This window comes from Acromyrmex echinatior, chromosome 2 (assembly GCF_024713525.1).
Source record: "Acromyrmex echinatior isolate Ae372 chromosome 2, ASM2471352v2, whole genome shotgun sequence".
Lineage (NCBI taxonomy): Eukaryota > Metazoa > Arthropoda > Insecta > Hymenoptera > Formicidae > Acromyrmex > Acromyrmex echinatior.
The window spans coordinates 2,175,708-2,202,501 of record NC_141853.1 but is presented as its reverse complement, the minus strand read 5'-3'; the positions used below and the strand labels follow the sequence as shown (position 1 = coordinate 2,202,501).

Here is a 26,794-nt window from a genome sequence, read left to right as displayed (position 1 = left end):
TTAAAAATTGAAATATAGGAACCCCAAAATAGTTTTGGGGTGAAAAATTTAACAGAATTTCTTTATTATTTTTTCCTTCGAAAAAAGGGATGAAAAAAAATAAAGTTGCTGGATTACTTTTTATGTTTTTCAAAAAAAATTTTTCGCCCCGTGAAATATTGCTTTTTCGTACTCGTTATCACTGGGGCCCAAAAAATTTTTAACCTTTTTTAAAAAAGGGGGGAAAAGACTCGATTTTTTTTTAAATCATTTCACATCAAGGCTAAAATTAAAAAGTATTTAGGGCCGAAAATTTAAAAACGGCAGCGCGAAAATAAAATTTTAAAACGTTTTTTGTCGTCTACTGTCGGGAAAGGGGTAAATTTGGGATAAAGGGGGGGAAAATTGCTAACAGGGCACCCATTTCAAATAGGGGGGATGTTAAAAAACCGCACCCTTTTTTCCCCCCAATCTCTATGGTTTCGGTTTTTTATGGCCCTTTTTTTTTGAAAAATTTTTGGGGAAATTACAGTTTTAAACAAAATTTTATTCATTTTTTTCCCTTTTTTTTTCAAATTTTTAAAAAAAGTGGCAAATTTAAATTTTAAACAAATAAAAAAAAGTTAAAAAAAACCCCAAAACAGTCGGTATGAATTTAAAAAATATTTTTTATTTTCGAATGCATTACTCCCAAAAAAAATTTTTGAGTTTTTTTTAAATTTATATAAAATTTAAATACCAAAAACATGGGTTAAGATTAAAAAAAAAAATTTAAAATTTAAAACCTAACGGGGGGGAAAAAACATTAAAAGGGAAAAATTGGTCAAATTTTTTTCCCCCCCTCAGCCTTTTCCCGCAAAATGAAAAATTAATTTTTTTTTATAAAAATTTTTTTAATATTAACTCGTTCCCCTTTTGGTTCTTATGCTTTTCTTTATTTTTAAAAAAAATTTAAAAAAAAGTTCCTTAAAAAAAAAAAAAAAAATTTAAAAATTTGTTAAAAAAAAAAAAAAAAAAAAAAAAAAAAAAAAAAACCTTTTTTAAATTAAAAAAAAAAAAATTAAAAAAAAAAAAAAAGGCTTAAAAAAAAAAATTTAAAAAAAAAAAAAGGGGGGCAAGAAAAAATTTGGCCCAAAGCAAAATTTTTTTTTTTTTAACTTCTTTTGAAGTTTTAAAAAAGGCGGGCCAAAAACGCGCAAAAAACGACCCGCAAGGGGGGGGAAAAAAAAACCCCCCAAAACGAAAAGAAAAAAAAAAGGGGGCCCCCAAAAAGCCAAAAAAATACGCACTTTCCGGGGACTCACGCTAAAAACTTAAGTGGGGAAACGCGTCGAAAGAGACCAACCGACAAAAAACCCCCCAATTGGGAAAAACCTACGCAAAACCTTGCGGAGGATTCCGCCCGAGTCGGGGGGGCGATTATACTTCTACTAAAAGTTCGGGCAAGAATCATTTTTAAAACCCCGTTTCTTTTTGATAAGCTCAAAAAACCGGGCAAAAAAAAACAACGTTTCCGGGGCCCCCTTGAGGAGGAAAACGCAGCCGGGCGAAAATTTGGTGAGAGTGAAAAACGTTTAAAAGAAGAAAAGGTTTTTTTAAATTTTGTTAAATTTTAATATGTATCCCTATCCCTTTTATTATTGATTGGGGGGGTTTAAAGTTTGTTTTATCTAACTGCCTTGGGCCCCCCCCCTTTCATAAAAATTTTAAACACGTTTTTTTTTTGTTTTTCGAATTCTCAAATCAAATATCATACAAAATTTGTCGGAAATTAGGGCTTAGTTTTTTTTATTATAAATTAAAAAAAAATTTTTGCCCCGTTTAAATTTTTTTTAAATTTTAAAATTTTTTTTTTAAAATAAAATTATTTGAATTATAGCCCCCATTATTTATATTATTATATTTTAAAACAGGGAAGAAAAAAATGCAATTACTTTTTTAAAAACCTAAAAATTTGAAATTTTTTTTTTTTGGGAAAAAAACATTTTTTAAATTTTTTTTTAAAACCCCACCTTCCCCCCCCCCCTTTCAACTTTGCATTTTATCAAAAAAAAAAGAAATTCTCTTTAAAAACCCCAAATTTTATTTTTCCCAGTTATTTTTTGGGAAAAGGAAAAATTTTTTAAGGGTAACTCTTAACGTAGTTACATCTTTTGATAACGATAATGAATTTTATAGTTACTTTTATCGGTACTTTGGATACGGCTCGAGTAAACACAAGTCATTCATAGCGTTGAGACTAGAAAGCCCTTAGGCACTCGGTCGCTATAATTGGTGGTTGTTCGATTTTTAAAAGTAAGGAAAAAGTAACAAAAAGTTACTTTCTCAAGTAACGATAACTGTGACGAGTTATTTTTAAAAATTGATAACTAGTAACTTGTTATTGTTTCTATTCGATAACGAGTAACTGTAACTTGATACTTTTAAAAAATAACTTTGCATTCTCTGATCATTACTATATGACATGCATAAGTTTTTCCTTATCATGCAAATTAGTTTTTCTTTACCATATCTCTTAATAATTATTATCATGTAAATAGTTAGCGAATGTTAAGAAAATAATTATATTCACGATTTAATAATGATTGCATTTATTACATAAAAATGATTATTTTTATTTACTATTACATTACTATTTAGTATACATATATGAGGTTATTATTATTACTTATAATAATAGCAGTAACCATAAAAATGGATTTCCTAACCATAATTTTTTAACCATACAATTATAGTCACAAATACTTTTTTCTCTGTGTGTGTACAGTAATTATAAATATATAAAATTCAGAAAATAATATATTCTCTCTCTCGATATTGAATTCAATAGTTTATAATTTTTATAATTTTAAACATTTTTGATTAATTAATGCTTATAACAAAGAGTTTAACAAGAATTTTCCAAGCAAATTTTAAAAGTTATTGAAAATTATTGATTTATTGATATTAAGAATGATTAAAGAGATAGGATGAACGCAACTCATTATGATAAAGAGTAAGATACCTCACTCTTTATGTAGTAAATATCCTATCTCCTAGATTAAAGCTCCCTGAATGTTACAAGAAAAGATTTTTTATTAATAGAGTTTTATTGATAAATAATGAATTAATTATATAGTCATCTTTCAATAAATATTTAAGAAATAATGCAAATTAATATCTCAGTAAATTCATTTTTCACAAATTATATTGCTGGAAAGTAATAATCGCGTAGTTTTTACATTGCATTTTATATTAAAACAAAATTATATATTAAAACAAGAATAAATAGCTAAGAAAGCTGTTGTAATCAAAGTAATTTTTTTTCTCAATCTGGTATGCCGATATCGATTCGATCGATGAAGCGGTAATGACAGGTTTTGATATACAAGGTCGCTGTGATCGATCATTTCTGTGCCGAGATCCGTGAGAAAAAGCTATTGTTAGACTCTTTGACATTACATTGATCCACGAATGCTCGGCGAATAATCGACAGTTACCTTCCAAGCTGAAGATGATCATCTGGGTATCGAAGCGCTACTAAAGCTCATCCCAGGACCAGTAGACCGGTATGGCCTACAATGTTTAAGTTACTTTCGTGTCGTATCGATTAATTATGTACGGACTAGTTGATGCACAGCGGGATTCCATGCAGTCTCATTTAAGATAAGAAGGGTAACTTCGATAAATGTGAGAGACATCCCGTTTACGAATAAGTTCCAGTTCGGGGAGCCGTATCCGAGGATGAAAAAAATTTAGGGTGCCTTAAATTAACGAACGACCATAGCGTTTTACGTTTTACGTTCTTTTGTTCAAATTCTGCTGCAGATGCAAGACGCTGTTCAAGAATTAGAGGGGATCGACTTGGCCGATCCAGACTTGCATAAGGCAGCGACTAAGATTCAAGCAAGTTTCCGCGGTCACAAGGTCCGTCAGGAGGTCAACATCCATTCTACTGCCGACGACTCTAAAAAATAAGACGCTTACTCAAATGCAGGGATGCCGGGAGATAGAATATTACTTATTACAGTCAGTGCCATTCTTAACAGGTTTCAAACGCCATCCCCTATTTCTTGTACCTTATAATGTAGCATCCATAAATTAGTAAATTATGCGCGTAAAATATATACGAGGCATTCCAGACAAGCCGAACAACGGAGAGCCGAACGAATTTGACTATTAGTTTACTTCGGGCCACTAGTTATTGTGAACAACGATACCGTTTATTTTACGTTAACAATTAATCCAGCCTTTGCCCGGGACCAGTGAGATTTAAGCGCTTTCTACTTTGGCTAAAATGAGGATCTTTCAAACGAGATATTTACAGGCTGAGGCATACAAATGTGGGAACATTTAAATATTTCTATTATTTGTGGATATATAAAAAGTTTTCTGGAACAAAGTTGCATTGTGTAAAGAAGAACTATAATGATAAATAAAACAAGATTGTTCCTTGAGCCGACTCCTATAAATCGATTTTAAGTACATTTCACACAATTCGCTACATGACCACATTTCTTAAACTATCCTCATACTATCGATTTACACTTACATTTTTTATGAGTTATTACTGCCATGCATGAACGGAGGGATATACATATAGGCAGATTTTTCAAGATTTTTCAAAGGACTTTCAACATGGTAACAATACTTTCTATGTAAAACACTAAAAAAAAAAAACGATGATATAGGGGGAAAAAAGAGAACAGATAGTCCCCTATATAATTACCCGACATAATACTCAACATAAATTGTGATCTACAACAACAGAATAACAAATGCAAAATCCTCATATCTGGTAGGTATGTTAAGTGGAACGCGACGAACGCGATAGAATATAACTTTAACGTCCTGCGCATGATAAACGGAGCATACATTAAGATGTACCAATATCAATATATGCATGTTAACTTTTATAAGTTCCTGTATCTGTGTAAAATAAACGGTATGGTTGTAGCGTTTCCAATTCTAAAACTAACGATGAAAGTCTGTTTTTCGAATATTTTTTTATTATGATACACAAATATTTAAAGCACGATTTTATTTTGTATTCCTAATTTATAATTTATGTTGAAATGGAATGTGATAACTAAAAGTATATTTCTTGACTGCACTTTTTACATTTTCCTACAATTTCTTTTTTTATTTTTCTCTTTCACTTTCTTTCCCTTCTTATAAAAAGTTTATATATATATATATATATATATATATATATATATATATATATATATATATATAATACGCGTGTATGTGTGTATGTATGTACACACACACACACGCACACACACACACGCACACGCACGCACACACACACACACACACACACACACACACACACACACACACACACACACACACACACACACACACACGTATATATCTGTTTCATTTTAATGTGGAAAGTGTAAAAATGTGTAGGATTGCTTCTCCTTTGAGAGTTTGGAAAAAAGTATTGACCTGCAAAATAAACTGATAATTAGTCCCATCATACTATTCAACTTATTATACTTAGAGGGACTATAAATTTAGAAACATCTTTCCTATACTATTATAATTATATATAAAAAGAATTAAGAAAAAGAATATTCCAAACTTTCAAATAATTTTACAAACTTTTGGACACACAAAAGATATTGTATTTTATTATTATTGTATTATTTTATGTTTTTAATGCAGTAGAACTTCTATTTAACGCAGAAACTTGCATTAGTGCTTCAAAATAAAACTTGTGAATATATTAAAAATATTATTGATATATTAATCTGTAATATTTCTTATTAAAATTTTTCCGATATTATTTATTTTACGTAAATGATCTTATTCAGATGGTTTGGATATGTTAGAAAGCATTTAAAATAACGTAGTTAAAAATGAATGTATGATTCATCGGCCTATTGTCAATAATGAAGCAATTATAAAGTAATCATTAATCGAGGTTCTACTGCATCAGTTAAAAGCGTGCGCAATATATATATATATATATATATATATATATATATATATATATATATATATATATATATATATATATATACAGAAGTTATAGTTGCTTAAAAAGTTAGAGTCTTGTCAAAATAACGCGCGAGTCTGGTTTTTTAATAATATAATTTTGAGTTTACTTGCTCAAAACCTTCTTATACCAAAGTTAAAATTCTGCTATAATTTTTTACAGTTTTCTTCTTTAATGTAATATAGTCAATTTTTCCCAAATATCGACAGCTACCTCCAACTTTGTTGCAATCTAGTCCATTTTTCATATAAATTAACGTATTAATGTATCCTTGAAATGAGAATTTATTTTATCAGGCCTAAAAAGATTCACTTGTGTATGCTATCAATCACTTCTTACATGTGATCATAGCAACGATCGATCAGTAAGCGATTCAAGGTGCATAATACGAAGCAGCGAAGCAGCAACTAAACTACTCAAATAATTGTTTATTCTTCAATGCTAGCTTTATTCGTCCACAAAGCAGGGTACTGCGAATTTATTATTTTCACATTCGTCCACGTGTTTTTCTACTTTACATTTGTAATTTATACCGATATTTATACCAATTTTGCTGAAGATGCTGACGAATTACGTATTAAATAATATTGCGCGACATTCCTGTATTACACGTTTAACGCTGACTATGAGCAATAATTACACGTATTTATTGTAACAAAATTCCGCAAATTTAGTTATTGTACAAGTAAATATAAGTAAACGTATCGCGGTAATATTGAAATTTCCTCAAATATAATATACTATTTTACGCGATATTCTTGCGCGATTGATATTGATTGCAATGGTACGTGCAGCTATTGTTCAATAGCAAGCATATAAAAACAGATATAATCGAACAGCATGTCTGAATTCCTGATATTTAATATTTGATTTCAATTCCCGATTCCTGTATCCTATATCCTGCATCCTATATCCGGTATCATTAACTTTTAGCTTTTAAGATCAAATCTCGAACTCGCGATAGCGACCAATTTCCCGCAAAAAATTCTCGTGGATATTTCCGATTTACATTCTCGTAGTTACGTCCACGATTTTTTATTTACCAATTTCGAATTTATAAACAAATATTGTCTTGAATCACGTGATTACGCAATACCTATAGGTTATCTATTGTCGCTTGTAGAAAATTAAAGCGAAGCTTTGGTATCGTCGAAAATGATCTATCATCGAGTAACGTCGTCTAGTTTATGTCGGAGTGAATATTGTGAATGAAGAATATTTATTGTATTGAATTAATGTATAGAGAAAGAGAAACGTTGCGACGGATAATAGACATTCTTGTCGATACGTTACTTTACCACGTATGAATAGTTTAGCGGTGCACAAGAACAAGTTGTGGTAAAATATATTGTAAGAATATAATAAAACGATCGTACCGCGCTAAAACGGACGGTATATTACAATGTAATCCGTTTATTTAAAATACATACCTACTAAATGTACGAATTGAAATCTAAATATCAAGAAACAATCAATTAAACTTAATCCAAATTCGATAACATAATAATGAATATAGCCATTTGCCAAAGATCTCATTACAATGTCCAATAATGACTTACATAATAATAATAATTCTTTCTTTTATACAAAAATATAATTGCTAGTAACTTTATCTTAGTAAACACCAACTAACAATAACATATATAACAACATGCTCAACAAGATAATTGTTACATATCATATATATATGTTATATATTACGTTTATATTGTTGAGTGTGAAATTGATATGTTAACTGTTTGTTGGTGTTTACTGGGTTGTGTTTAATGTTATATAATTAATTCATTTATTTATCACGAATTAACACGAATTTAAAAAAATTGTTTAATGTCAATTTAGGTTTTTTGATAGATATATAAATTTTTTTTTTATTAAAATCGCAATTGATGACATCCTTAATTTTTCCAAAAATATTATTTATAAAAATAGTTAATATAAATTTAATTTATATTAGCAAATAAAATTTTCGTGTAATATTACATAATTAAATTAAGATTTTTAACTTTAAATGCGTGGAAAAAAAATATTTCATTTTTCTTACCTGTTGTGTACTTGAAAATAAGTTGCGATTAATATAACACTCTCATTGTTAGATGTCGTTATGGTAATATCTTGGGTCTTCAGTAAGTACAGATTGTTATCTTGTGTCTACAATGTTAGAAATTGCATCCAGATCTTGAAGAAAGAATTAACGAATTGAATAATTCGTCACATGACCAATGTGATTATAGTCAATTTTTTCTTCATCCAAGATTTCAGACTGGTTTCTATGTGTGCCTTCCAACAAGCGACATGATACGACACAATGATCATGTCGTCTTTGTTTAACATTGGCAAACAACAAGGATGTAATGATCTATTGTGTCGCTTGTTGGAAGGTATACTATAGCATCGTGGACGCAAAGCTTTATAGGCGAGTCGTCTTTTTCACTCATGAGCGTTCAAGTATATATATTATAGTACCACTGCAGTATTAAATTCTAAATTATACGGATCTCGTAGGAGCTTTATTTCGACGTTCTATAAAAATTATATAAAAAATTTTTAGAAAATCAATAAAAAAAATTATAAAATTAAATAAAATAATTTATACTTTTTCACCCTGGCCTAGGGTTTCTAGGTTCCTTATCTTTCTGCTGCAAAATATCGCCAAAATAAATATTTTATCTTTTCCACTTATATACGTTATTACTAAATCTTCCTAGTATTATAATGCGCATGCCCGAAAAAAGCGGCTTGCCTAACAACAATTAGGGGGGATCAATCATGAAATTTTTTCGCTGATATGGAAACGTGAAAAGTGAAAATTTTATGTATGTATATACATATGTACCCACATATAAAAAAATGTTTAACTTTTTACATTTTCGCTCTAAGAGAAAAAATAACATGATTGATCCTTTAGAAATCTGTTTTCTATGGCTGAACTAGTGTACACTTTTGGAACTTAAAGTGAGAAAGGTATATGTTTGATATTTGTCGAAAGCGAGAAAGAGTTCTAGTGCAGGAACAGAAAACAGACTATAGGTCTGTTCGTATTGCTTGCACTTTTTGAACTCAGAATCTTCGCTTACTCTCTCTTTTCAATGCTAGAATATATATTTATCTCGTTTGAAGTACAAATATTTTTAGGGATTTTAAGCAACGCGAATAAACTTACTGCTCTAGTTATTATCATGTATGATTTTGCTTTGTTTTGTTTTATACATCTTTTGAGGATGATTCATATTTAAATACATACTATTGTTGAATATATTCATTCAATTGTCGTGCAATACAATGTAACTGTTAATAGAATTTGTATTCTTCCTACAAGATAATCGTATATACGTCAATGGGTAAGACATACTATTGCGATTATTGTGACAGATCTTTCAAAGATGATGTCGAAGCTCGTAAAAAGCATCTATCTAGTATGCAGCACATGACAAATCGAGCGAGTCATTACAGCACATTTAAAGGTAAGCGTTAAACAATATTTTTCTTATTTACTTCTTTGTTTAATGCCATTATATATTTGACATAACCTCTCTTGTACTTGCATATAATTAATCAGATTATAATGCACTAATTTATATTAACATCTTTAGACCCAGAAACGATATTAAAGGAAGAATACTGCAAAACTCCATGTAAACGCTATATGACCATTGGAGACTGTGCGTTTGGTTCTGGTTGTCGATTTTCGCATTACACACCATCAATGATATGGGAACTTCAACAGCTTGGTAAGAATCTTAATTAGGGTCTATCCATAATTGCATAAATATACTCAAAGAAAGTTAACGAATTGTATTTTACGTGCATTCTTATGACAGAAATGAAATTAATTTAATGAAGGTAATTTTCTTTATACAATTATGCAAGTTTGTTTGGATAGATCCTAATTATTCTATTTATTCTATCAACCATTCTATTATTGCCACATAAAACGTTAACCTTCAATAGATAAACTTTTATTTCTAGCTGCGATGAAAAAGTCCAAAGTCTCAATAGCTCAACCTAGGGATGGCTGGCCAAATTCAGAAGATATTATCAAGGAATATTTCGAGAATGTAATCGACTCGAGCGACACTGAGGATCTTAATCATTTGATGTGGAACACACCGTCAAAATTAATCGATTATCCTTATTTACCACCTTCTTTGCAGCCCGTCATGTCGGAAAGAATGATGGACTGCAATTTTAGTAAATGGGGTTGAAAGACTGATTTCAAAAATTCTAAAAATAAATGTATTTATATTGATAATCCTATCGTGTTCAGCTCCTCGGAGTGACGATCCCAAATCCCAAATTATACATTTATCCCACCAAGCTTCAAACTATAATAAATGACACCGGCATTACTATCATTCGAACCAGAGAGAAACTTGAGAGTGCATATTGGCAAACCTTTTTCGCTTATACCAATGTCGATTTTTGTAATATGGGATCTACTATGATTATTTTATGAAACTGTTGATAAAATCATAGTGTCGAAAATGGATATGAAGCATGCCGGTGTTAATAAGAGCCAATCTTGGTAGCTCTTATTAAAGTCTCTTTCACCAATTCCGATTAATTGAGGGTCAACTTAATCATCGCGATTGTTAGAATTAAACCATTTATCTCAGAAGAGAAAGAGAAGATATTCTGATACATTAAAAGGCTGGTGGAATTTTTACGAGATTGTCGATTAATTTAACCAGAAATTAATGAAAGAAGCCCTTAGCCGGACATACACCACATCCATTGTAAAATAGACATGGTGCAGAACTTTTTCATAGCAAAACATAGACGTACAATGTTTTTATCAATGCAATTTTAATTTCGATTCACAATTAACATTCTTTTTCTTTATCAAATTCTTAAAAGGTCTATTATTTCTAAGAATTAGACAAAGATAAGGAGTAAAGTTGAATCGAGATTAAAGTTAATAATCTACATTAGTAGAAACGAGCTTTAATATATCAGACATTTTCCAACACATTGAACCGGTCTCATTAACTCCGATTAACTTAATCGACCAATTGTTACATTGGAACTGAACAATCGCATTTTCTATTCAGTATTGACAAATATTCAGAATTGACAAATCACAGTTAACATTTAATCGATTGATTAAGTTTAAGGGTCGACAGGAGAGACTCTACCTTAGTGAAAAAATGTCTGAAAATTTCGTTACAAATGCTTGAAAATATTTTTCAAGGATTTTTAGTAACATTCAGAGACTTTCTTAAGGAAATTTTGGGATTATTAGCGATTTTTCTGAAAATTATTTCCAAGTGTCCGAAAGCTTCTGAATTTCACTGAAACTTGGAAATTCAGTGATGTTTCTGAAGATAGAATTTTTATAGTTTCTCACTTTTCAGAGACTTTCAGCGAATTCTCTGAAAATCATTTTCAAAGGTCTGAAAGTCCCTGAAACTCGTGAATTAAGTGAGGCCTCTGAAAATAAAATTTTCGTGGTTTCTCACTTTTCAACGAAAACATTCAGCGAATTCTCTGAAAATCATTTCCAAGTCTAAAAATCCTTGAATTTCGTTAAAATTCGGGAATTCAGTGATATCTCTAAAGATAGAATTTTCATAGTTTCTCACTTTTCAGAGGCTTTCAGAGGATTTTGAGAGTTCATAAATAGCGCATTATTATATAATTTATTTATTAAGATTTGATTAAGTGGAGGGGGGGGGGGGGGAAAGCTAGGTAGATGTCCTATCAAAGGGCGCACGATTTTCCACGTGAAGCGAAGTCTTTCCCTACTTCCTATCGAGGGAAAATAAACATGTACCTTATGTTTAAAAATTATTTTATTCATAATTTTTTAATGAACGAGCGACGGAAAAGGTCAATGACCTTGACCTCCTTGAGAATGAAGATGAGTTGTAAATCATCTGGAGCTGACTGTGTAAAAGGAAAGTTTTACCATCTTTTTTGTGCAATTATTTATTGCAATCTTCTTTCCATCAAATCGCTTGAATTTTCAAAATATTATGTCTTACGCTCAGAGTTGGAAAGTAATGCATTACTTGTAATATCGTTACTATTATTGTCACTGTTTTCTTTCTATAATGATACATTGTTACATTTTTCAGTGACAATATAACGAATTCAACCATTATTTTTATCGTCATTTTAATATTTTGTAATTTTTATTTTTATATTCAATATATAGATCGTATTTTTAGTTAACTTACAAATATTTTATTTGAATAGAAATTTAATTATTAAAAAATTTTTTATATCTCAAATTGTCGTCCGATATTCATATATAATACCAATATTAAAAATCTGTAGTATGTACGTAATGTGAAGTATAAATTTTCAGTATTGGCAAAGAATATTTAATAACGACATTAATGTTTAAAAACAATATTCCATAAAATTTTTTTATAAAATCTGTGTTTTTAATTATCTAAATTTTTTAAAACACATATATTAAAAAACGAGAATATTAATATTAAGAATTTTTTATAGATTTATTAGATAAATTTAAATATAAAGAAAAGCTTGCTATACAGAGATTAACTTAAAATTTTACATTTTAATCTTAATTATATATATAAAATAACATTGATTTACTATTGAAGTGTAACATTTTGAAAATTTGAGCATTTCTGTGCAAAAACGATTACAGCAAGTAGTTGCACGAAAAAGTATTGAAATTTGGATTGGACTACTAATTGATTTTAGACTACTAATTGATTTTAGTACTTATTTAAACAGTTCTTTTCAGAATTACCAAATTTTTGGGTGAAGAAACACTCACAATCAGGTACGTATAATTTTATTTTCAATAAAAAAATATTTCTTCAATTCTTATTTTTAAAACTAATAAAATTGACTATTGAAATTGATATAAAACAAAGGGCTGTAAGAAGTCAGGATGTCGTCCCATGTACACGGAACGGATTTTTACTAGAGAATTGAATTGACTAGAATTCCGTTCCGTAAAAAGTTTCTCTACCAGTCCAGTAGTCGGAACGGAACAGAAAGTCACGTCGGTCGCAAGTTAATTTGCTTGATCGATATTTCGTTATTTAAATATTGATACCGCTGAGAGGATGACTCAAACCATAGTCGAAATACGTACAGTATATTGTAACATATAGAATTTGAAATCATGCTTAATTGTGAGAGTAAAAATTAATAAAGCTAGATAAGCTCAAGTCGTCAGGTCCACTGAACAATGCTATAGATCTTCCACAGGTATACATATTGCATCCTGGATGTTATTCACTGCGAGTATTGAAAATCTATTGTCCCACGTTTATAGATTTTCAATATTTACACTGAATAATAGTGTGATCTATTTTTTTAATACTTTGTGACGAAGCGTCCATGTAATATTGCTGCTTTTATCAACTGTATATATTTCTTAGCTCAATCAGAGTACACGTTATTTACGAGACTTGAGATTTTAAATGTACGTTTTAATATTTATGTATCAATAATACATTTCAAGAGCCAATCCTGGCAATTCTTATTAGCACGGACCCACACCACATCCATTTTCAACACTACGATTTTATCGACAATTTCGTAAAATCGATGTGATATCTAGTTCCCATATCACAAAAATATACGTTTGTGCGCTGGTATGAGCGTTACACGAAAAAAGCCGGGATGATCGCTCTCGGCTTTTTCTCTCTGTCCGAACAAAGTCCCCTCCGTTCTCCCTTCCAAGATCGCTTTACACCAATCGCTAAGCAAACCCGCCTTCACACGGTGATGTTGCTATGGAACACAGTGGCGGAGCATTCGTTGCCACGACAGTGTAAGTCGGCACGTGACGCGACGCAACGCGATGCGACGCGACGCGCCGCGTCTGTCGAATTGACGTCGATTTAAAAAAAAATAAAAAAAAAAAACAAAAGGAAAAAAGAAACTCCTTTTTAGGGGGTAAAAAGGTGGACGAACTGATCTCGCGAGTGTACTCCATTTGTGCGGAGAAAATATGAGTGTTCGCGAGCGCCGGTCTGGAGTCTACCTCGCATCATTCACAAGCGCCTGGTGGACGCGTTGAAAAAATCGGAGTGCCACCTCTGGAGGGGCCTTTAGCGATTTAGCGAGATTGGAATTCGTGGCTGGACCCTTCCAGATCGCGTCGGTGAGTCCCACGATAAATTCTTTTCTGACCGTGACATGGGCCCATACGAGCGATCGGGATCGTAAAAATTCGTAAATCAAAGTGAAAGAAGCAAACACGAACGTATGGGAAATACTAGATATTCGAAAAAGAGCAGATCGCTCTGTATTGTGTCTTAAAGTGTGGAACTAGGAAAATAATATCCTAAGAAAAATTTGGAATTAAATCGAGAAATTAATTTAATATTTTAAACGGAAGTATAGTTCTACAATTATTTTATACAGTTCTAAAGTTCTAAAGTTGTTTCATGTTAAAACTTATACAAATTTTATCAGATTAAATATTTAGAATACATGAATAATAAAGGCTTTTCTTCATTTTGCAATTTAACTGAGTTGAAACTCGAGAATTAATGGATATGTTATCGAGGATATACATTCTAGGACAAAAGTTTGAAAATATTTCCAAAAATGGATTTTTTTTTAATTTGACTTACTTAAATATCCATAACAATGTGTTTTTTTAATAATAATTCTTCAGATCTAATAACAATTATTGAATCTAAAGAACATTGTTTAAAAAAAAAACACATTATGTTATGAATATTTGAATAAGTAATTTCAAAAATGTCAATGTTTAAAAAAATATTTCCAAACTTTTTGCCTGGAATGTATAGATATAAAGACTTTAAGTTTACAATTCCTATACATTTATGCCGAATATGTGTAGTACAGAAACAGAAAGTTTCTTGCGCGCCGTCAGCTCATTGCAATGTACGCTGTATTGCACCGTTTCTCGTGCACATGACATCATGTCTTGAATAAAAAATCTCTGATTGTTGGATAGGCCAAGGACGCATTCGTCTGGTCACCGCTATCATTAGATATACACAACTTTCTTTATTTAGGGAAAAGAATTGAATTGAAAAATGCAAGAGTGTATAATTTGGCAGAATCAATTCTCGCCAATTTTTCTCAATTCACACATACTTCTTGCTAGATATCCATAAAATTAGTAAACTACAGAAGATCCTACACGCATTCCGTTCGCGAGTGCGGGTTGACACTGACAGCTGAGCCGGACATAGCGTGAAATAGAATACCGTCTTATGTTCTGTGCTCGGAATGCACGTTGAAGCGTATAGGAAACTTAAATCGGATTTTTGTTTATAGATAGCGCTTTTAAACTTTTAAAAGCTTATCTCTTTGATATGGGAATTCCATTATTATCAAATGGATATCTGGGATGGTATCTGGAGTACATTTTTTTTGAATGATTAATAATGAACAATCAATTTGTTATTTTGTGACTATTAAGATAAGTGATTATATTACTTTTTGGAATATACGTGAAAAAATAAACTATGAAAAATAAAATAGGCAGGACGATAAATGCAACATGACGGCGTGATGATGGCAACGACCTGAAGAGCTCTGTACAATCCAGTCACGATTCTCGGTGGAGGTCGTGACCTTGCCGATATGCAGGATACGCGGAGAATCGGGCGATAGTCCTGAGTGTGTTGGGAATCTCGATTATGTTGAGTTAGTCCCAAACAAACATTCGAAACAATTCATAAAGAAAATGGATAAATCAGACAGATTTCATTGATTCATCTTATATTGGAATAGAGTTAGTAGAGTAAGCAAGAGCACAAATATATGTAAATCAGTCATCGATCTCCAAAAGCAAACATTCAATTTTATAAGACGAGGAAATATATCTTTTAAAAGAAAAACGACTTTAACAGAATATATTACTCCAGAATGAATTTCACCACGTTAACCGTCACAAGAGACTTTACAAATGAATCTTAAACGCAATGAGTCTTGAACGCAAACCTGGATCGATTTGACGACCCATTCTCGCCCATTGTTGTACCCCATGAATTGTCCGTTGTGAAGCAGCTGCCTATGGCCAGTGGTGCGTATGTCCCTTATGCCGAACAATATTTTTGTCAATGCAATCGTGCAGCTCGCTCTGCAAATCTCCCTTTTTGCAGATTTTTCTATAGAGGATAGTTTGGCCGATACTTTCGCGCGGACTTATTTTAGAAAGTTATGCTAAGAAAAAAGTGTTTGGTATTTGTGACTATAATTGCATAGCAAGCAAAGATAATTATGCTTAAGAGTTCTATTTTTATAATTATTAGTGCTATAATTGTTAGTAATAATTACATTTATAGTATATACAAAATTATTGGCACCGAAGCATCACACATTTTTCTCTTACAATAGAATTTACATATATGAGAAGTATTCATATTTTATTGTAAAGTAAAGCAAAAGAAAAGTAAAATAAAAGAAATTCACGTATTATATATATATATATATATAACAAATGTTTCTAAAACAGTTATCGTTGGACGTTGTATAAATACACAAACTTCGTCTTGATCTCGTCTTCGAATTCATCTCGTTCTCCAATGCTGACAGTAGAACCCGCTAAAAACATACCACCCAACAATTTAACGTCATTTATTTCTATTGCCTTTATACGGGCCGTTACGTCATGCCGATTTCTCCGCCCTTCGTTGCCATTCTCATGCCGAGCCGCAGCTATGCAAAGTAAATTTCTCAGCTGTTTTCGCCACACAAAAATTTCTCGTTGAAATTTTTTAACGCGACGTAAGGATGCACAACCAAGAAACGCAAACGCGGATCAATAATTTAATCGATGTAGTAAGCGTTATATGAATACCAGCTTGAAAAACCAGTTATACTTCGTTAAACACAGCTCTGCTGTTTCTCAAAAGATTCGTAACGCCGGTAAATCGACCTTGAGAATAAAGACCTCCTAAACATATTTAATACATATATACTTATATTCGTTACGATTTATGTTTCTACAGTACTTTCGCTTTGACTGCTCAACAGCGTAAAATACTGCCTTGAGAATCGTGACGAGGCGGTATTTTTCTTTTTCTCTGGTTTTACCTAATATTCTAACCGATCTAATACATATCATTTAAATTTCCGAAAGGCGCGGCGTTAATCGATGTCGATTATAAAGCGCGTGCAACACAAGCCGGATTCTATATCTGCCTACGTAATGTCATTCAGAAAACGAGTGGGAATTTTGTTTGGGTGGAAAATGAAAAAGAATCCTACGCTCTTTACACTCGCGTAGATATAATTTTTAGAAAAAAAAAAAAGGAAATATAGTGAAAAAATAATAAATAATTTAACAAAACTTTAAGACAAACAATTGAAAATAAAAAAAAATAGAAATACTTATATAGAAAATAATTGTAATGGATACAATGGACCAATTAATATAGCAAACACTTGTTATGTCAACAAGCAACTTGTTAAGCCATCTGTCGAAACTCGAAAATCGAAACGTATAAAGTTAACGCGTAAATAGTTATTTCGTTACTCATCTAGGTATTTTATTATTCCATCGATAAACATCTCGTATATCTATAAGATATCTTTACATTGGCGTTAATGCAGCTCGATGGGAAGTTATCTAAAGGGTCTGCATACGAGAGGAGCGATAAAAAATGAAGCTGAAGAAGCAGACGGAGAGGAAGATGCGGTTGCCAGGCAGATGTCGCCGTCAGACAAGCGAAACTGGTGATTCGTAAAACGTTCGCACGAACGATTGTCACGCAACAGCTATGACATTACGTATATGTGTGTGTATCTCTTCGTTTAGTTACGTATATCGAGTATTTCCGAGTTAGCTCAGCTCTTGCTCCTTCGCTCTAGATTGTTTTCCTTTAAATCATTATTCGCTATAGATGTCAGACGCGTTAGATTCTACGTCGCTTGAAATCAATTGCCGCGAATTTAGACAATTATCCATGCCTCTATATCGATATAGCTGTTGACAAGTTATAAATTACAGACAAACTGTTTTCGTCCATGATAAATTCCACAGTTCGATCCTTATCGGATGATAGCCGTTTAGAGTAAAAGCGACTTATTACGTCTTTCGAAACACACGCGGTCATCTACCCGTCACACAGTTCGACAAACGCCTTATTTCTCGAAAAATATCGCAGAGATTACAGTGTATTCTCTACAGTATGAAATATTGTAGCAATATTGCAGTAATATTTTAACAATACGTAATATTACAAAAATTGCATAATATTGTTGCAATATTGAAATTTTAATATTTTATAGAGATATTGCAGCAATATTATGAAATATTGTACTTTTAATATTTTGTAGGATAATATTGCAATATATTGCTGCAGTATAATGTATTATAATTCAACAGTAAGTACGCGGCCCCACCACGAGATGGACGCGCTTCTCGTAAGAAGAAAAAATTCTATAAGAAGTTTTATAAGAATGCAAATTGAGTTGGCGAGTCTCCTGGAGATGCCCAAACTGTTTCGAGTGTGCTTTCTGGACTTCCGAATATTTTTTAATGATAATTTTGTCATGTATATTCTGAAATGTGATGATAAACATAATAACATTTTAACAATTAATAAAATTGAATTATTAAAATATTGCATAAAGTTCAGCAATATCCATATTATTTCTCTAAATATTGCGGTAATATCTCAGAATATGATATTTCGTCCGTTCTTCTATCTAACAAATGGATTAAAAATGGAAACGTGTTTTTTATTTTAAATTCGGTTCGGTTGCAAAAGATATTAGCCCTTTATGCTCATATTAATAATTCCAAATCCTAATTTCAGACATCCCTAAGTTTTTTCAAAAATTAACAATACAAAATTTTGAAGTATCAATTAATCATCTTGGTAAGATAACAAATCTGAGGTAAAAAAGGAAAAAGCGTCGAATATTACAATATTTTAGAACCAATTGATTTTTTTCCAATAGATAATAAGATATAATTTAGACTAATGCGCATTTTCATCGCTATCTTAACAATGCAATAGATGTTGTAAATACTTCAATTCACATTAATCCAAACTGGTATATACAATGTACAATTTATATTGCCTATGCATCCGATCAAAGTCGATTAATCTTGAAACATTGCATATAATATTTATCTTAATGTCTCTTTTTTTTTCTGACTAGATCTATTATCCTATCATATGATTAATCGATCCGATAACATCAAACTTTTTAACAAAATGAATTTTTACTATTATTATTAAATTGTTCAGTTAATTTTTACAGATTTAAATTTATCTATCAGAATTTACAATCAACCTATCGACTACGTCTTTAAAATCCGGAGAATTGATAGAGAGTTAATATGAGCATGCAGAATTACCTTTTGCAATAAACTGCATTTTAAAAGCGTGGTTAAACGCGTTTTCCACTTCTGATCCTTATAAATATAACATTTCCTCGGAGCTGCGGTGGACGTAAGGTAGGAGCTATTCATGAAATTGAATCTTTCATACCATGACAAAATTGCATGAGAATGTTGGGATGCTTCGTGCAACGAAGCTTTGCACATATGCGAGTTGCCGCAACGGATGTTCTATATGCGGCAGAACGGAACGAAGCGGATAGGGCCGGACGCGGAGTGCTTACGATCGGTACCTGACACGAGTGTGCTCCTTCCTGCTAAAACGGTTTCTGTAAATAAACCAGCATCCGTTGAAGCTTAAAGCTGAAAGAAAGGGTAACCCCCAGTTGTCCAATCCCTTTATACCGTTTCTTTCAATTCAGAATTTCGTTAACAGACTTATCAATCGTCCCTACCGAAATTTTCCCAAGTCGCTCTTTATAAATGAGATCGTTTTCACTGCGAGAGAAGATGCTGACTTTATCGGAAATAAGTTTATAATAATAAACTTTACAATAATTACTACATTTTTAACTTATCTTGACACCATACTGCTAATCTCTTCCAAATATTTATTTGATAGTATATAAGAGAAATATTTTAAGCGAGTATCAAGTTGATCCACCCATCTCACAAACGATAAAGATAAAGTTCATATCTCTGTAGGCGTCGCGGATGGCGGGGCATCTTTGTAAATCATTCCGCGTGTGGCGCAACTGACGTCATCGGTAAACGTTTATCCTAACGCGTTAACTGTCGCTAATAGAGAGCAAACCGTTGACCCATTGAGACAAGCTCTACCAAAAAAATATGTCGATGGCAGCGGCCCGATTAATTAACTTACATCATTCCTTGTTGCGTTTGTTGTGGAAAATCCTCACGTTTTTCTTTGCAAGAAATATAAATGGTTTTAATCCAATTTAAAATTAAGATACCTAAGTGTAATTTGCACGAGAGGCGTGGCTACATGCTGTTATCAAAACTACGTTATCATTGTGGTATCGTCTCGTGTACGGGTAAACATTTGCGTTCGCCATTTGCCTGCCGAGTTTTGCTTCTTTCGTATCTCTCTACCTTTAGGTGCTCAAGATCTTACGCTACGATTTACGACCTGTTGTGTGCGGTATGAAAAATATTTTCGATCTATACAAAAAAGACTGATACAGCAGAAAAGAATTATCGTCGAGAAACAGACGAAATGAGGTATTCAAGGTTGTACCAACTGTATTTGCAAGCGATAATATGTTGTCAGAAGCTGGTGACGATATCTGCAAATTCGCGAGGAATTTGCTCTCATTTATTTTCAATTTGCCAGGTTTATCTTTGAAAAATTATTTGAGGCTCTTAATGTTTTATGTTATATATACAGATCTTTCTTTTCAGATAATTATTTGTTTCCTTCTTTATCTTAAAATCAATATTTCCTTTGCTATTTCGAAAATCAAATATTTCTATGCTTTTAATTAGTAATTAAATAATGACTAATTCTCAATGACGCAGAAATATATGTAATATTATTTTAAAAAATTTTTAAAATCCTAAACCAAGATCTCTTCAAGAATTTCTTTTTTTATTTATAACAGTTCACAAGTTAATAATAATAAATAACACAGGTCTACAAAAAATCCTGTGCTGGGATGGAGATCCAGCTATTCTAATGTATTTTGAGTCGCTGAATACGAATCTGACATCAAAATAGGACCATCTAGAGAAAATTTTCAATCTAGAGCGAAAAAATGGATTATTTTTTCCCATTTTTTATCCACTTTTTCCTATTTTGATGTCAGGTTCGTATTCAGCGACTCAAAATACATTGGAATAGCTGGATCTCCACCCCAGCACAGGATACTTTTTTGTGGGCCTGTGTAATTTTATTATTGTTATACAATATTATCCTCTATGATATATTTTATGAATTATTAATGGAATAATTTTGTATTATTAATTTAATATTTTCTAACCTTTTCACGTATCTCTTCGTACATTTCCACTAATCATTAGTTCACCTGCACATGGGCAGGTGTCTACTGTTGGAATGGAGTCACGCGAGAGCGAACTCGCAAGGACGATACACCTGTACTTTCGATGTCTTGACTGGTTTTAAATAAGTGCTACTTGTAATGTATTAGCGATAATGCCTTTTCTAGAATTATAGCATTTCTTTCGCGACTATTAATTCTTTAAAATTATAATAAAGTAAGTGTTTTCTCGATCGATTTAATGCGTTTCATTAAATTGCGTGTGTACATGTTACTATCGGGTATCTTATCAAATACTCCAATATGACGTCCCGATCACGAGAGAGACAGTGCGAGTATCGATCCAATTACGATTTCCAAGAGCATTCGTTCGCGTGTTCAAACGATGAAATTGAGCAGCAAAATAAACCGATGATCTACCAGATTTCCAACGTTGACCTATCAGCATTTCTTCATTAGCATTCACAAGAAAAATAACGATTTCGCGATATTCAGTATCTACGCAGAGCCCAGAGATAATGATAACACTCCTGCTTCCTCATAAAGATCTCAGCTTCAAGCTAAGAAATTCAACGCAACCCAACGTCTTAATCGTTGGCTTTAAATTACTCGCCGATGAAATCCGAGGAGGTGTAATTTAAGCAGATTGTGGGTGCAGTACACGACCGTATAGCGCCATGAATCGTTTAGTCGGTCAACCGCAAGGGCGGCAAGGGTAAACCATTAAAATTTCGTATATGAAAATATTATTCTTCAGAATGTTACAATAGTAAAGTGGAATTACTAAAAGAAGCTCATTCTTCAGTCATTTAAACTTAAAATCATTAAAATTTTTCCTTTCCTATTTTAAAGATATTTCTGTATTTTAATTAATATTAATTTAATGAAATATAGATAAAATTATTATAAAATAAGAATTATTTTTAGAAATTAACAAAATTTCAAACCATCTCTAAGAGTTTTCCTTTTTCATTTATGAATTGGCAAAAAATAAATAATTTTATTATTATGTTTATTCCGAACATTATTCTATCCTCTATGAATTTCTATGCGTTTTCACTGTGTAAGTAACTTGATACAGAAATTGCAAATGGAATACATTACTTCCTCGTGGTCAAACGCGTTAGCAAAGTTCAACGGGACGGCCTAACGTAATGTGCTTAATTAAAGTTGTTTCAACTCGTTAAGATCCTTCACATGAGATGAACAACCCTATAAATGGCCTGCAAGTACACCGTACACTGCAACGATAAGTTTTCAGCTTGATCCAAACTTTCTAAATTTATCTTATAGCTGAATTACTTATTAATTATAAAATTATCTTATAAAATATCACATTCGACTAAAAAAAGATCTATTAGTGTAAGTAAAAATAATGAAATAAATATCGACTAATAAAATTATCTCAGTATATAGGCGCAATATTACCATAAATCTCTGCAGAAGAGATGCAGTAGGTCGCAAAAAGGTTAAGAACCCCTGTAGACTAAGTTTATGATGGGACAAGGAGAAAGAAAAAAAAAAGAAGATAGAAAAATCCTTTCCCGTCTCGGAAAGACCGGTTTTTCGTCCCTGTTTTTTCTTTTTGGGCAACCCTCCTCATTCTTATCCGCCAATGTGAAGCTTCGCTCGTAGAACTCATCTGGATCGATCTCTTGTGAAACGATAGCCATAATCTTCGACGAGGTCGTTCGTTGTAGTTAATAATAAGGCTCGGTAAACCTTCTTCCCAATAGGTGGTATATGTTCGGTATATCGAGCGTAATTTTAATGGTGTCTCCCAGCTGGGCATGCAAATTCTTACAGCTGTCAATCATTTCGATCCTCGCAAAATCACTGCATATTTTTTTGTAATTTTGTGAAAGTTCTTAATATATAGCGTTTTATATTAAAAATATCGTTTTTTTTTTTCAAACGTTGCATTTTTTTAAATGGCTTGGCAATTAAAGTCAATTGATTGCGTGAACTATAAAGTCGAGAAACGATATGGGATCGAAGCACGAGAACTAATGGAACTGAATCGTTATGTTTCCCATCACCGATCGCTTCGTTTCATCTGCTAATTTATTGCGTATTTATTACGAATGTTTTTGTTTTGCAGGCATGGCGAGCATAGCAGCCGCCAGTCTCGAAGTGCACGAGACGGGTCGGGCGTTACGCGTGCAAACGGAAACACCGCATCTCGTCTCCATGGGAAGCGGACGACTGTCGACGGCCGTGACTTTGCATCCTCTACCCGAAGGTTAGATATAAATGCGATATGCGCTTTTTTATTTCTTTTTCTTCTTTAATGACAAACAGTTTTTTTCATGTTGAAGTTCTTAATAAATCTATATTTACATTTAATTGTGTTAAATTTCGAAGACGTCTCTTAGACTGATACGATCGTTACAGCATAATCAAATAAAATCGAATAAAACGTAAATATGAATTTAATGCTATTTTGTTACTAATTGTTGCTTTAGTTGAGATTTTATTACTTTAGTTAATTTGATAAAAATGATAGTTGTATCAGCTTAAGTTTATAGTTAGCAGCAGCTACAGAAAAAAAATTATTAATATCCTTCTATGAATGCTTATTAGTTTTGTGTGTGTGTGGGTGTGTATAAAAGATTATATGTTTGTCAATGTGATATTACAATATTATACTCTAGTTCTGATCATGATTATATTTCAAGAAAAAGATTTCGACACGCGGTTTGCAGAATTGGATATAAATTCATTCTGAAATATTTGCGCACTAAGATTCGCTTTGACTGAGACAGGTTTATTTCTCTTAATTAGAAAAAAAGAATACAAAAATTAAAAAGCGCGAAATAACTCTTAAATATTGTTTTGTTACTAGTTAATTGATATCATTCCTAATTCAGAAAAATCATTCCCCAATTACCTTGCATTAACACAATATGTCTTGATTATATTTTTCTAATTTTAGATTTCATTTCTCTGATTTTATTGCTTAATACTCTAAAGCCGTTATTCCGTCCTTAATCTTCGAAAATTATCTCCAAATACTTCGCGTCAATATATAATAAACTGTTTAAATTTGCAAATTCAATAAAATTCTTGATGGGTATCATTAATAAGCTGAAAAATAATTTGATAGTAAATAATAAAGTAATATTTGGTAGTTAAATAATAATTATAGTTATTATAATCATAAAAATGGTTGAAATTACCGTAAAAAATGATTCAAATAACTATAATTATATAGTCATTTTAAGAGAACAACCCCAAATTATTTTTTCTTAGTTTTTTGTCAGTGTTTAATGAAATTAATATTTTATGATGTTGGGTTAGTGTAATTAGGGGATTTTTCTAAATCATAAACTTGAAAAAGGAACAACTAAACAGCACTGAAGAGATATGTTTTGTTTATTTAGTTTTTGATTTTTTTCTATAGCTGTGCTAATTATAAATTTAAATTGATACAGCCGTTATTCCAAATCAACAAAAGCAATAAAATCGCAAATAAAGTAATAAAAAAAGTAATAAAATTAAATTTATGCAATCTATGTTTTATTTATGCAGTATAAGTTTTATTTCATTGCGCGACAGTAGTTGTGCCAGTTTAATAGATGTACTTTCGGAGGCGCATATCTAAAAGCAAAAGAATGACACACAGATACAGTTAATTTTTTTTTATTCGTGAGATATTTTCTCATCATCTATGTGAAATGAGTAAAACTAAATTGGGTTGGTAGCAACAGATAAATACATCGTCACGTAATCATGATTCATCCGGTATTCTTAATCCAATGCTCGAATACCATTGTTTAAACTGATAAAACTTTACGGCGTTATCGAATTTACTGATAGAAGTTACTACTATTTGTGATATTAAGTGAAATAATTCGAGAAACAAAAATATTGAGCAATATTTTTTCGTCTTTTGCGTTATTGTGAGAAAAACGTATTGGGACGGATAATGATGATAAAAAAATAAAAATATAAATCCATAGGAGGACACAAAGAAGAAGACTCCAAAGAAGATCCTCACGATCCTTCGAGCTTAGTCTTAGATGTGTAATGCATACTGTGCATGTACGTGTATGTGTGTGTGTGTGTGTGTGTATTTACGTGCCGGTGTGTGCGTGTTTCATTAGAACAAGTGATGATAGTGAACTGAAACAATAAGTTAATTTTTTATTCTTACACTAAACTACATTAGAACTCTCTTTCCCATTTTCATCAAATATCAAACATATATCTATCTCACATTAAGTTCCAAAAGTACATTAGTTCAGCCGCTGAACACAGATCTAATATTGGTTCGTAAAATGGCGAACAGATTAAACAAACACATCAGGCAACATCATAACGGAGTTAAATTACTACTAACGCGTGACTTGAAAGAAAAGGGATTCTGGGATATAACCGATTACAAGAATTTGGCAGTTTGTGTATTTTAGAATACCTTAAATATAGTCGATGCGTCATGCAACCGAGCGTGAAATATAATGACGTGAATCAAAATTTGTTTACCCTAAATAATTTTAGATGGTTTTTAAGAAAATCTTTAAGATTGAATTTTGTTAAACGAAGGAACAAATGAATAAAAGATCGAAAGAGAAGAATAGAGAACAAGAAACAATATAAATGATTACATAGTGTGAATTTGACATGAATAAAGTTAAGGGCGGATGCATGTACCTGCGTAACACTTGCACAAAGATAGGACGTGTAGGATGAAATTGATTGACAGGAAGTTATCTTCCGTTCACTATGACAACCGAGTAACGTAATTCCATTGGGAAATAGGTTTTTTTAAATTAAGTGATCTATGTAAGTCCAATAGCTCCCATAGAATTTAATTTATAAAACAGAGTAATAAATGAAATAATAAGTTGAAAATTTTCACTCATAGGAACTCGAAAAATTTCTAACTAAGAGACTTAAAAAGGTCAATTAAAACTTTTTCGTTTTTATCAATTTAATTGCGAGAATTACTTCTAAAATATGAAGAACTCTAAAACTCTTTGGACAAGAACCAGAATTTGAATTATATTGAAGTATATCGAAATTCTGAAAATGGGACACTAACGTCATAGACTTCACTTTTTCTTTGTGCACCTGTTTGTCTGTCTACCGACTCGCTCACGTACGTGTCGGAACACCACGTCTCCTTGGAATTTACGATCGTATTTAATTTCGAAATCATGAAGAACTTTCTCCGATTAAAATAATGCGTTCCGTAGCAAAATTCGAAGCTTTGAAATCTCATCTTCATCGTGCGTGATTTTATAGATTGTCATATTTTCGACAAAAAATCATTATACTCTAAGGATATAATTATAAATAGCTGAGATTTACAAGCAAGTATTTTCGAAATAAATATCTTTAATTAATTAACGTATGAATTAATTATGCTGCATATTCTTGAGAATGCTAAACATTCTAAACACGTCCGGGAGAGAAAAAATTAGTTTAATCGTCGCTTAAATTATATGCATCTAGGCACCGTCGGATACTTATATGTGTATTTCCCACAACGCGCATCGCAGCCAACACATTTCCAAAAAGACCGAAAATGCAACGAGAGAGTGC

General features: G+C 31.7%; 2 protein-coding genes and 1 long non-coding RNA gene across 4 annotated transcripts in view; 2 read left to right on the top strand and 1 right to left on the bottom strand.

Moving 5' to 3' along the window:
* LOC147910396 (uncharacterized) overlaps positions 1-26,794 on the bottom strand; it is a 52,154-nt gene that overhangs the window by 16,625 nt on the left and 8,735 nt on the right. The gene's annotated exons all lie outside the window — the stretch shown is intronic.
* LOC105145597 (zinc finger matrin-type protein 5) lies at positions 9,103-10,217 on the top strand. The gene is made up of 3 exons (XM_011055261.2): positions 9,103-9,429; positions 9,559-9,696; positions 9,935-10,217. The coding sequence occupies exons 1-3, from the start codon at positions 9,303-9,305 to the stop codon at positions 10,168-10,170; spliced, it is 501 nt and encodes a 166-aa protein (XP_011053563.1). The 5' UTR covers positions 9,103-9,302; the 3' UTR covers positions 10,171-10,217.
* The window catches only part of LOC105145626 (uncharacterized), a 30,174-nt gene continuing 16,069 nt past the window's right edge, over positions 12,690-26,794 (top strand). The window contains exons 1-2 of one of the 2 annotated variants that reach the window (XM_087403351.1): positions 12,690-14,057; positions 23,349-23,489. In XM_087403351.1, coding sequence (XP_087259477.1) covers positions 23,351-23,489 — 139 coding nt within the window. In that variant the 5' untranslated portion in view covers positions 12,690-14,057; positions 23,349-23,350. Of the gene's footprint in view, positions 14,058-23,328; positions 23,490-26,794 lie in introns of those variants that run through there. The other variant, XM_087403350.1, reaches the window with a different exon arrangement.